The 13,632-nt window shown below is 43.0% G+C and overlaps 1 protein-coding gene across 3 annotated transcripts in view; it reads left to right on the forward strand.

The window, feature by feature from the left end:
• The window catches only part of PAPPA2 (pappalysin 2), a 280,044-nt gene that overhangs the window by 36,996 nt on the left and 229,416 nt on the right, over positions 1–13,632 (forward strand). For all 3 annotated transcript variants that reach the window (XM_060643580.3, XM_060643582.3, XM_060643581.3), the window contains one exon: positions 7,212–8,283. In XM_060643580.3, coding sequence (XP_060499563.3) covers positions 7,212–8,283 — 1,072 coding nt within the window. The remainder of the gene's footprint in view (positions 1–7,211; positions 8,284–13,632) is intronic.

Consider the following 13,632-nt stretch of genomic DNA (forward strand, 5'->3'; position numbering starts at 1 on the left):
AAAAGTCATCACCAAATCCAAGGTCGTCTAGGTTTTCTCCTGTTATCATCCAGGATTTTTATAGTTTTACATTTTGCGTGTCGGTCTATGATCCGTTTTGAGTTAATTTTGGTAAAGACTCTAAGGTCTGTGTCTAGCTTTATATTTTTGCATGTGGACTCATTGATCCAGCAGTTTGTCGAAGAGACTGTCTTTGCTCTCTTGTATTGCTTTTGCTCCTGGTCAAAGATCAGTTGACTCAATTTATGTGGGTGTATTTCTGGGCTTCCTGTCTTGTTTCAATGATCTGTAGGTCTACTCTTTCACTAATACCACACTGTCTTGATTACTGTGGCTTTATAGTAAGTCTTGAAGTGACATTTCCTCCTTTTAAGTGATAAGAAAATCAGATCACCAGCAAAACACACACATCTACTTTACTAGTCAGAGGGAGAAGGAGACACTTAGCAGCTTGTGTCTGTTTTCCTTGTCGGTCTTTACCGTGGTGGAGCTGGCTCAGACGGGCTCACCAGAACCGACAGGACACACTGAAAAGGAAAACAATACAAGACCACGACACCTCAGCTCTAGTGTATTCTCTGCACCCAGCCTGACACCCGACTTCTCAGAGCCTCGGTATCTTCATCTATACAATGAGGTGACCATTATCCTGCCGAGCTCATAAGACAGCTTTACCGTTTGAATGATAGTTACACCAGATTGCTTTGGAAAGCTCAAATATAAATCGGAGTTACCTTTTTTTTTTTTTAAATGCTTACTTATTTATTTTGAGAGAGAGAGAGGGAGAGAGAGAGAATCCCGAGCAGGCTCCACCCTGTCAGCTCAGAGTCCGAAGTGGGGCTTGACCTCACAAACCGTGAGATCGTGACCTGAGCCGAAGTCAAGAGTCGGGATGCTTAACTGACGGCCCACCCATGTGCCCCAAATGGGGGATATCTTTACATGCTAAGAAGTAAGAGAAAAAACACAAAAAGAATACCGCATCCCAATTTAGAAGACTCAGCTGAAGTGGATATTTGATATAAGGAATTTTACAGTAAATGCTTCTGGGTGAATGGTCATGACCTTCGCTCTGGGAATGTCTGAACTTCCATCTTGGAGTTCCTTGGCTTTAGGTCTCCCTAACCTTTTCAAACAATCTGACTGGGAACAGAGTACCCCTAGTTTCATTAGGCAGATTTGGATACAATCAAATTATTAACAAGGTGGGTCAATGCTAGAAAGCTGCCATTTAATAACTTCAGGGAGAATTTCTGCCATATCATCTCCATATTTTAATAAAGAGGTTCTTTTGCTGTTCACATGACTATACTTCTAACCGTCAGCATATCTCACTGTAGTTCCTTATTTAAGGCTTATCTCTCGCACTGTACCGAATGCTCCATGATGTCAAATAACCATTTGATCACTAGAAATCCCCAGCACAAATACTGAGATCGGCAGCTAGTACTGGTTCATAAATATCTCCTGAGCAAGTGCGTGGGCAGACTGACTACACGGAACTCTTGTAGCGTTCATGTATTTCTTGTGCGACAGTTGTCCATCTGCAAGCTTTGGAAAGTTCCTTAACTGCAGTTGGACCAAGTGTGCAGGGCAAGGCCAGCCATGGGGTGTTTCATGCTGCCTCTCCTCTGTGTGCTCTTGGGATATCAGAGGCATTTGGCAGCAGTAGGGAAATCTTCAGCTAGTCCCTAACCTCCTCAGTCCAAGCCCCTTACTGTGTTATGCACGACCTGCTTTGACCTGTTTCCATCCCTGGTGCCTTCCGTCTTGCTGTCCCCACTGTGTAGAGTGATCCATAATTCTTTTTCCTGGCCAACTCTTCCCCACTCTTCAAGAGCAGGTATCAGTCTTCTCCCCTTAGGAGACTGGACTGTATGAGATCAGGCTCTGTCTTCACTCACCTGTGTATTCCTTGATCTTAAGTCCTGATAGGTTGAAGTCACCTCATAATATTTCCAATCACCCATGAGACTAAAAATCCTCAAGGGCAAAGACTGCTTTTTCTTCCAAAGCTGAAATGAGTTGCTATGTCTGGCATGAATGGGATGGTCAGTAAATGTTTGATGAATGGAAATGACTAATTCCAAGTGAAATTTCATTTTCCACAAGGAGCAAGACAGTGAGATGAGATGAGAATCCAGTGTGGTTTAATAGGGTGACGGTCCTTCAAGTGACCAAGACGATCCTCTCCCCACCAGCTAGGGCTGAAGCATGGAGCTTCAAGTTACAGATTCAGAGGTGGGGTTATGTCTGTGTTTGAGCAGAGGCTTCAATTTCAGCCTAACTGTACTGGTTTATTCAGTCCCAAGAGATAAGAGAATCATACTTTTCTATCCATGTCCTCTACATTGGAGGAAGGGATGATTACTAGTATGGACTATAGACAATGTGGGAGGATAGAAATATTTGCTTACTTTGGCCTTGGGAATTTTGAAAATCCTCACAAGGATGGACTCAAGATTTTATGAAAGAAGTTGGGGCTGATGGCAGTGATTATCAGGGAGACGTTAGCCACAGTGCCACAGTTTCTTCTTTTGGAGTAATAGATCTTTCACTGGGAGTGTTGGATATTTATTTTCATTTCAGTAGTCTTAAATATGAGTTTTATTACGATAATAAAAAGCCCCAATTAATTATCAGTTCCTCGACAATCAATTAGCCACGGTCCCTGTCAGTATCATATCTGTGCACTATTCCTAACAAGCCCTTATTTCTTTTAGCTGCCTCTCATTCCATTCGTTTGCTGAATTAATGAGCAAGTATGTACGATGGTTGCACAGGTTGTAGGAAAACGCCTGATCACATGCGATTCTTAAATAAATGGCTTAAAGCAGTTTCAGACGAGCTTTCCGCTTTCATGTCTGATTTAACTTACCATTGATAACCGTCTTTCTAATCCCAGCTTCTGTCTTCTGCATTTCCATACATGAGGCAGCAGTGAGAAGACGGACTTCTTTTGTAAATACGTTGGGTAGCAGAAGCTGTCAGCATAGGCTTGCAAGAACCTGTATCTGTAAAAGTTTCACATGTGGTTCTGATCCGCAGCTATGGCTGATAACATTGGTGTCTTAGCTTGGGTTGCTGGAACGAATACACCATCGACTAGGTGGCTTAAAGAAAAGCAATTTTTTTCTCACGGTTCTGGCGGCTGGCAAGTGTAAAATCATGACGCCAGCAGATTCAGTGTCTGGTAAAATCCTCTAAGTGGTTTGCAGGTGACCCTTCCTTGTATCCTCACGTGGCAGGGGGCTAGCTCTCTTCCGCTTCTTGGAAGGACACTAATCCAAGGGCTCCTGGGGGGCTCAGTCAGTTAAGCATCCAATGTCGGCTTGTGGTTCATGAGTTCGAGTCCCGCGTCGGGCTCTGTGCTGACACCTTGGAGTCTGGAGCCCACTTCGGATTCTGTGTTTCCCTCTCTCTCTTGGCCCCTCCCTTACTCATGCTCTCTCTCTCTGTGTCTCTCAAAACAAGTAAACATTAAAAAAAAAAAGGAAAAATAAAATAAAAATAAAATGCAGTCATCTAAGCACCGAGTGAGGTTTCTCATACGCTACTTGGACATCTTATTAAATTAGAGAGCAAAGGATAATTACTTTGGTAATCATTTAAAAAGTAATACTTGCATCATATTTGCTACAGCTCCCAATTAAAATGACTATTTTAGTGCTTTTGTTGAATAAATCTTTTCTAATATAATTACTAACACTTGGATTAATCAGATCTAGACTAGTATGACAAAATTACATCTTCTGTGTCATTCTCAAGAAGTTAGAAATATCATTTTAGGCACACTATTAATAATTTTATAGCTTCCTATGAGATAAATAAGTAGAAACAATTGTTTTATTGATGCTAAAATGGAAGTTCTAAGAACAGTAAATAAAAGTGTTCAAAATTGCAACTAGATGCCAAATATAAATTATCTGTTAATTTATATATGAAGCCTAATAATTTATACCTCAACTCACATATAGACAGACCTTGACTTATATAGGTTCAACTTATGATTTTTTTTAAAGTTTATTTATTTATTTTGAGAGAGAAAGAGAGAGAGCAAGGGAAGGGCAGAGAGAGGGAGAGACAGAGTCCCAGGCAGGCTCTGGGCCGACAGCCCCAACACGGGGCTCTAAGTCATGAACCATGAGATCATGACCTGAGCTGAGATAAAGAGTTGAAAGCTTAACCACCTGAGCTGCCCAGGCACCCCTCAACTTATGATTCTTTGACTTTATGACGTTGTGAAAGTGACACACATTCAGTAGAAACTGTACTTTTTGAATACTGAATTTGGAGCTTTTCTCGGGCTGGCAGTAGATGGTCCAATACTCTCTTGTGATGCTGGGTGGCAGGGATGTGGCTCCAGTGAGCCACATTCTCAGAAGGGTAAACAGCTAATACTCTTCCAGCCAGTCTGTATCCATATGACCATTCTGTGTTTCACTGGCAGTGTGGTATTCAATAAGTTACACGAGGCATTTGACACTCTATTGTAAAATAGTCGTTGTGTTAGATGATTTTGCTCAAGTGTAGGCTAACGTAGGTGTTCTGAGATGTAGGGGCGAGGCTAGGCTAAACTGTGATGTTCAGTAGGGCAGGTACATTAAATGCATTTTCAACTTAGGATTAGTTGATAAAGAAGTAACTCCTTCATAAGTGAAGAAAGATCTGTAGACACATCTATTTATGTGCAACAAATATGAAATAGCCTCTCCAATTCTTCTTCTTTTTTTTTTTTTTTTTTTTTTTTTTTTTTTTTTTTTTTCAACGTTTATTTATTTTTGGGACAGAGAGAGACAGAGCATGAACGGGGGAGGGACAGAGAGAGAGGGAGACACAGAATCGGAAACAGGCTCCAGGCTCTGAGCCATCAGCCCAGAGCCTGACGCGGGGCTCGAACTCACAGACCGTGAGATCGTGACCTGGCTGAAGTCGGACGCTTAACCGACTGCGCCACCCAGGCGCCCCTCCAATTCTTCTTCTTAAAAGCCAGCAGATATTTGCTAGTCGAGAGATTAGTAACTCTATGGTCCTGATATTAAATATTAAGTATTGTAGTACATTTGTTCATAGGTCAGCAGATGGACATAATTAAGGCTAAATGTACTTATCAAAATAAGTTAACCAAATTGAAACTCTGAAGCAGGGAGCTTACTATTGACCTCATTAGATTTGTCTGCCCTGTTGGAAGTCTACCCCATACAAGAATCTGTTAATGTAGGAGCTCTTATGCTCCTTTACCAGACAGACCTCAGTGTGAAAACAACACCCTCTTCAATGAATAAAACTGGAACATCATCATTGCATTATACCTAGTCCTCGCCAGGACTTCAAAGTCTAACCGTTAGCGTTGCTTTTGTTAAAAAGAATGTCTTGTTTATTTTTATTTTTATTATTTTTGTTAATTTTTATATGTTTGTTTTTGAGAGCGAGAGAGAGAGAGAGAGAGGGCAAGGGAGGGGCAGAAAGAGAGGGAGACCCAGAATCCGAAGCAGGCTCCAGGCTCCGAGCTGTCAGCACAGAGCCCGATGCAAGGCTTGAACTCACGGACCGTGAGATCACGACCTGAGCTGAAGTCAGACGCTTAACCAACTGAGCCACTCTGGTGACCCTGTCTTGTTATTTTTATTTATTTTTATTTTATTCTATTTTATGTTTTTAGATCACAAGTTACTGATTTATACTAGAGACAGAAGAAAAAATTTTCTAGCATTTATGAAAAAGTAGCGACTTTTACAAACACTTGACTGGAATCAGAACAGGAGGCCTCATGGCTTTTAAGTCCTGACTCTCCATAGAGAACTACTGTTTGGGTTGGATTGTATAGGAGCTCAGGGTAAGAAATACAATTCTTATAACCAGGTTGGGGGAGAACAACTTGTGCTGTTAGCCTCAGATATGTGATCCAAAGGCTAGCAGACTTCTTCATCATTTATTCATTTTTTTTAAACTTTTTTTTTTGAATGCGTATTTATCTTTGAGAGAGAGAGAGAACACAAGCAGGGGTTGGGGCAGAGAGAGCAGGAGACACAGAATCCAAAGTAAGCTCCAGACTCTGAGCTGTCAGCACAGAGCCTGATGCGGGGCTTGAACTCATGAACTGAGAGATCATGACCTGAACTGAAGTCAGATGCTGAACCAACTGAGCCACCCAGGCGCCCCTCATTTATTCATTATTTAAGGAAATGTTTATTAAGCATTTCTTACGTGAATATACTGCCTCTGTGTAACTTACAAGTACAGTCTGCTCCCAAGACTCTACCTACATACTAGTAGTAGAAGAGGTGCTGGGAAGGGATGGTGGGTTCGTAACTGCAGATGGGTTGCTGGGAATATTCAAGGCGTCCAAATTGCCTTTGGGATTCCTCTTTTATATGTGGTTGTGTTCTATCTGACTCCTTTTTCCTGCTTCCAACACATTGACGATCTAGCTGTCTCCAAGCATCCCCTTCTTTGTTTATTCAGTAAGTAAGGCGGTCAAGTAGTGGGTGGTGTGGAACTTCAGCTTCATTTATCCTGTAGAGTTTCACTTCTGTACTGTGGTGGGCATCACCGGTTATAGAACAATCATTCTTATAACTGCCTTGACTGTTCTTTTCGGTCTGGGACTGCGGGGCAGGGCAGAAGCTGGGGAACAGTTGTTCACTGTGGATGGGTGTCCTTGGCACTAGAGGGGATAGTGGGCTAGGAATGATGTCTGTTACAGTGTTCTCTGAGGGACTTCCCGGTTCACCAACTCCTTCCTGTCCCCTGTGAGAATCATCATTTCAATATTCAAATGAGTACAAAGGACCTTTTGAGGGAGTGGGAGATGACCATTTTTCCTAGAAACTGTGACTGCCCCCACCCTGTGGCTTCTGAGGAAGTGGGGGGAAGATGTGGACTCAGCACGAGGAACATTTGTGACAAATTCTAGAGCACATTTATCACTTGTATTAGACATCATCTTTTTCGCTTCTATTCTGATGACTGAAAAATACCAGAATGAGTTAAATTGGATCAAATTTCAAGTCAGATTCCTTCTGGGGATCGAAGTTGCCAGAATGGTCTGCTCTGGGTTACTGGATAGGCATCTCAGGTGGGAAATCTGTATCACTTATTTTTTTCCCCCTAAAAACCTACATTCTTGCTATTTATATGGGTTTTCTTCTCCCTTTCTCCATCCCCTTTGTATCTGGTATTTCTCCCCTCGATTCTTCCTTCTTTCCCAGGTGTGTTTGATAACTGCTCCCACACTGTCAGTGACAAGGGCTGGGCCCTAGGGATCCGCTCAGGGAAGGACATAGGAAGGCGAGACGCTCGCTTCTTCTTCTCCCTTCGCACCGACCGTGTGAAGAAAGCCACCATTGTGACTGGCAACAGTCGCTACCAACCAGGCACATGGACACACGTGGCAGCCACCTATGATGGACATCGTATGGCTCTGTATGTGGATGGCACTCGGGTGGCCAGTAGCCCAGAGCAATCTGGTCCCCTGAACAGCCCCTTCATGGCATCCTGTCGCTCTCTGCTTCTGGGGGGGGATAGCTCTGAGGACGGCCGCTATTTTCGTGGACACCTGGGCACCCTGGTCTTCTGGTCGACCGCCCTCCCGCAAAGCCATCTCCGGCACAGTCCTCAGCGTCCAGCTGGAGTGGAAGAATTGGCCTCCCTCATCCTGACAGCCAGTTTTGAGCCCTTGGAAGAACAGTGGGCCCCCTTTAGAGATGGGGAGTTCCCACGGCGTGAGGTTCTGCATGGCTTTGAGCCTGAGCCTGAGATTGTGTCACCTCTGAAGCCCCCACTCTGTGGACGGACGGCTTGTGACAACGTGGAGCTGATCTCCCACTACAACGGGCACCGGCCCCTCCAGGGAGAGAAGGTGATCCGCTACCGAGTGGTAAACGTCTGTGACGATGAGGGCCTGAACCCCACCGTGCGCGAGGAGCAGATCAGCCGGCAGCACAAGGCGCTGAACCATGCCTTCAGCCGCTACAACATCAGCTGGCAGCTGAGCGTCCACCAGGTCCACAACTCCACCCTGCGCCACCGGGTTGTGCTTGTGAACTGCGAGCCCAGCAAGATTGGCAATGACCATTGTGACCCTGAGTGTGAGCACCCACTCACAGGCTATGACGGGGGCGACTGCCGCCTGCATGGCCGGTGCTACTCCTGGAACCGCAGGGACGGGCTCTGCCACGTGGAGTGCAACAACATGCTGAACGACTTTGACGACGGGGACTGCTGCGACCCCGAGGTGGCCGATGTGCACAAGACCTGCTTCGACCCCGACTCACCCAAGAGGTAAGGGACTGGGGCTTGGGGTGTCCTGCTCGTGGGATGCATTTCTCGCATTACACGTCCCACCGGACGTTAATGATTGCGTTTTTGTGAAGTACTAGGTGTCAGGTAATTAGGGACACAGGGATGGTGAGGACAACCGACAGCCCTCCCAGAACTCGTTTTCTGTGGAGCAGACGACATGTGCATGGTGTAAAGTGTGCCCGAAGGTGTACACACCAGCTGCTTGAGGCACAGGAAAGCCAAACAACTTAGTCTACCCGAGGAAGCGAGGGGATCTGCAGAGAGTGAATAAGGTAAACTTCGGTAGACACCAGTCAGCACCAACCATCCACGATCGTTCTTCCTGTAGTCTTAGGCTCCCAAGAGAGTAACAGAGATCCGGGAAGAGGTCTCATGTGCGTGTAGTCTCTGGTGCAGCTTGAACAGTTGAGCAGCCTCAGGGCCACAAGACACCCCACAACCAACCCCACGTCTCCTTAAGGCGACCACAGTCTTCCTCTGTTCCCCATCAGATTCCATTCCCCACACAACGTCCAGAAAGAGCCTTTGTGAAAGGTGGATCGGAACCCATTACTCCCCTTCTTAATTTCTTTGTCCCCACTCTACTTAGAATAGAGTCCGGATTCCCCACCTGGCTCACAGGCTCTGCTACAACCTGACCCCTGCCTACTCACCTAGCTTCTTCCCCCAGCCACACTCACCATCCTCACTGCACAGCCACCCTGACTCTCTCCCGTGCCTGCTGAATGGATCAAGCTTGTTTTCGCCCCAGGGCTTTTCATTTTCTTGGAATCCTCTTTCGCCTGATCTTCCTTGGGTGGATTTTCTCTTGTCATTTCAATATCGACTTAAATGGCACCTCCTGGAGAGGACTTTCCTGATTTCCCCTCATTTAAGTAAGCTATTCAGTCACTATTATGTCAACTAATTTAATTCTGTATGTCACACTCATCCCTTCTTATGTTTTTCTTATGTTGGTTTGTCTCTCCTTTGCTTGAAATATCAGCTCCGTGAGATCAGGGCCCTTATCAACCACTACAGACCTCGTGCCTAGAACAGCCCTGACATACAGTTGTTTGTCTCATGTTTATTTTAATGAATTAACGGATTTGATGTGTCTCCTGTTGTGAGACAGAAGCCAATATGAGGATTTCCATTTGATGGTCAACGCAGGGGTTGGTGAATGTTACAGGGAGGTAAGAAAGGAGGGAGGGAGGTGGTAAACTTGTTAATTGGTGTATGTGGGCAGGGCTTCCTCATTACATAACTGGTACCTTTGTACAAATTATGAAAAGGCTCACATCTGAACTAGGGTGTACTGTTGGTGAAAGGTGGGAAGAGTGGGTCTCAGCTCCCACCCAATACCTGAATGGCTGCCTTTGTGTTTGTAGGCCACGATTTGCAGAGTAATTCATGGTAGCCCTGTGTGTGGGCAGTCAGTTAACACCGATTAGTAGGTCGGCTTGTAGTTGAGGCATGTGATATCAAATATTGAGTATAAAATTCAGAATCGGGACACAGTTGAATTCTAGAGCCCTTGCTCCGCTAGCTATATAAACTGTGCAAGACACTTTCTGAAACTCCGATGTCTTGTCCGTAAAAAAGAGCATGATTGCAGTGATACTTTGCCTTACCTATATCCTCAGGCTATTTGGTGAGTCAGATGAAATCAGGGATAGAGAAGTGCTTTGGTGACTGAAGTTTTCAGTGTTAAAAAACTGTCCTAATCTAACATTAGTTATTATTGTCATAATTAGACCTGACAGATGGGAAGCCTTTGTTTATATAGTAATAATAAGGGGAATTGATCACATTCCCAGAAATACTCACATCATAAAGATTCTGTTTGGGTTTGGTTTTTAGATTTTGATAACCTTAAGCAGAAGCTAAACCTCACTAATGACAGTGGTTTCCAACTCTCTGGAGAGACGGAGAAATCTGGCTTGTTCTCATTTTTCCTCCTCACTCACTGATTACAGCAACCCACTGTCATGACTGAGAGCATTATTCCAGGTACCGGACATCATTCTTGAGTGTCCCTTTATGTCTCTGAACACCTACAGCCACTACCCTTAACTAGGTGTTTATAACGTATTCCCCTTACTGCTGCAGAGTTGCCATGGCAACTGATCTCTTTCTAGCTCTAGACCCAGACATGTTTCAGACCTCCTTATCCCGACATGCAAAATTCACTTTGTGGAATAAAAGGAACTGTTTGTGCCTTTTTGATAGTTAAAAATATTTAAATCCAAGTAATACATGCTCATGGATACAAAACCAAATTGTACTGGAAAACATAGGGATGACAGCCCCCTGCCTAATTTTCCCCATCTTTCTCTCCCCTCTAGCCTTGCTCCCATATTTGATTATTTTACCTTTCTCTTTTGGTACTTACCTCTGTACCTCCAAATATTGTATTTATATTACTTGATTCATTGGCTTTAAACATTGTGCATTAGCTTTCTCTTAGGATAAAGAGGAGACTTTGACTCTTATATTGTCTCTTTCTTCTCCCCTCCATATTTCCAATATAGTTCTTTTACTATCTTTAGTCGAATCAGTTATATATATTTACAACATCATGGCTATGATTTCTTTCTTTTTATTTCTTTTCTTTCTTTCTTTCTTTCTTTCTTTCTTTCTTTCTTTCTTTTCTTTCTTTCTTTCTTTCTTTCTTTCTTTCTTTCTTTCTTTCTTCCTTTCGCTGTAGAACAAACTATGATTCTATTATTATATTTCCTTTCTGGCATAGCTTCCTTCCCCAACCCCTCCCCGCCCCCCGCCGCCACCCTACCCGTTGAGTCTCTCTTTTTTTCCCTTTCTTCCTTCCATCATTTTTAAAAATATTTTTTAAGTTTATTTATTTATTGTGAGAGAGAGAATGAGAGTGAGTGAGCAGGTCAGGGGCAGAGAGAGAGGGAGAGAGAGAAAATCCCAAGTAGGCTCCACGCAGTCAGCTCAAAAACCGATGCAGGGCTCGAACCCACAAACCATCAGATCATGACCTGAGTGGAAACCGAGATTTGGACGCTTAACCAACTGAGCTACCCAGGTGACCCTTCCATCATTTTTGATAGTCTCAATTATCTTATCAACTAATCTATATAATTTTTTTTTTTTTTACACTCTTCTGGAGCTCTTCCTTCTAGGTTATTCTATTTTTCTCTCTCTTCCAATCTTGACCAGTTATCTAAGTCTGCTACACAGTTGTCATCTCAGAAATGCCCTTTGCTGCTTTTTGGATTGGAGCCACCATGTCCCGATTACCTTACCTTACCAGACATTTAACTTACAATCTTCTTTTCCTGGAAAATATCCTTAAGTAACTTTCTAAGAAAGAATGTTTTAGGTAACTTTTTTCTGAAAAACATTTCTTGAAGTGTTTTCGTTTTGCCTTTACACAAAATCAATAGGTTTGCCTTGGGGTAAAATTTTGGGTCAGAAAGCCTTTCCTCTCAGGTTTTTGAAAAAAAATTCATTAGCTGCCTCATGCTTCTCTTTTCATAATGGTGTGTCTTTTTAGAGGTGGAATTGTTGTTTCCTTTTAAAAGTTGTTTAGAATCTTAGCCTTGTCACTTGAGGGATTTTATGGTATTTTAAACAATTTTTCTTCAGTTGAGCACTCAGTGGTCTTTTTGATCTGGGCACTTATGCCCTGACCTGTGGCAAATTTTGTCAAATTATTACATTGATACTGCTTTATTCGGTTTCCTCTGTCCTCTTTTTTCCCCCTTGAAACTCCTGAGGATGAATCTTCTGAATCTATTCTCTGTCTTTTTTCTCTCATATGTTGTAACTGTTCTTTTGTTCTTTTTTTTTTGGAGATTTCCTTTAGTTTATCTTCCAGCTCTTCTGTTGAATTTTTATTTTAGCAATCATATTTTTAAGACCTTCTTATTCTTTGACTTTCTATTTTAATCCATTTTTATTTGGAGGATGCAATTTTTTTTGAGGCTAAAAATAAGATTTATTGTGATTCTTTTTTCCCCGTGCACTCTATCTGATTCATCAGTAGTCAACTTTTATCTGTCCCCCCCCCCCCCCTCTTAGTTTATATCTGTCTTTCATGCTGGTAGATTTCCTCAAATGTCTAGTGCTTGTTCACAATAGGAACCACACTTTTGGATCTCTACTTACCATGATCTAAAAAAGGATAATTAGCTATGAATTTCTTCTTTTGGAGGAAGAAATCTGCATAGTGGAGAGGAGAACTTTTCTCTTTTCCAACTCCCTTATGTTTATTTCACATATAGACTTTTCCTCCCTCTATCCTCTGCCTTGTATTCCTTATGCTGAATTTTATTATTAAAAATATTGAGTGTCTTTCATGACTCTTATTGGAAAGAACCATATTTTGAAAAACAATCAATCAAGGTCCTGTGATGTGCCAGACACAATGAGCTAAGCAGAGGAACAAATATAAAGAATATATAAAGAGTAGGTGCTAACAACTTAGTGGAGAGTTTTAGTAATTTTGTCAAAATTCCCTGGATTTAATTTTATCAAAATTAAAAGCAGGCCAAGGCACTAAAAGCAGAATGTGGAGGGGCGCCTGGGTGGCTCAGTCTGTTAAGCATCTGACTCTTGATTTCAGCTCAGGTCATGATCTTGCAGTTTCGTGGGTTTGAGCCCTGCATTGGGCTCTGCTCAGGCAGTGTGGAGCCTGCTCGGGATTCTCCCTGTCCCTCTCTCTCTGCCCCTTCTTCACTCATGCTATCTCTGTCTCTCTCAAAAGAAATAAATAAAACTTAAAAAAAAAAAAGCAGAATATGGGGTGCAGACTGCTTTCCTGTGAGAAATATTGCTTGGGTCATTTGAAAGGACTTTGGATTCATAGGGACGTAGAGCTCTGGATTTCTACAAGAGTCTGTGACTTGGTTGAGTTAGTGGTTGTCTCTAAATTATTCATATATAGCATCCTATTATTACAATTAAATCACAGAGCTCAAGCTCACAACTCCATTATACTGTGACTTTGAAGGGGTCCAATTTCAACAGATGCTATAGTGGAGGACACACCTACAGATAGATTACTAACATGCATGGACAATGATTGGCATATGAACAATCCTTCTCATTTTTCAAGTCCTACTCAATGTTCTCCCTTTCCCCACCCTCAGCAAGAAATCTAGCCCAAAGGAGTTCCTCTCCCAAAGGCTCTGAGAGGAGCAGAGAGCCTGAGGAATCCAGCATCCAAACATCTGTAACCCAGATGGGCCTATCAAAGGGAGGGTATTTATCAGACTTGGGCTGGTCAGAAGGAGATATGAATTATAGATACGTTACCCAGCCAGCTGAACAGATTATCAAGATAGAGGAACTTGGCTAATGGGTAAGGAAGGCTACACA

This window comes from Panthera onca, chromosome F1, assembly GCF_046562875.1.
Source record: "Panthera onca isolate mPanOnc1 chromosome F1, mPanOnc1 haplotype 2, whole genome shotgun sequence".
Lineage (NCBI taxonomy): Eukaryota > Metazoa > Chordata > Mammalia > Carnivora > Felidae > Panthera > Panthera onca.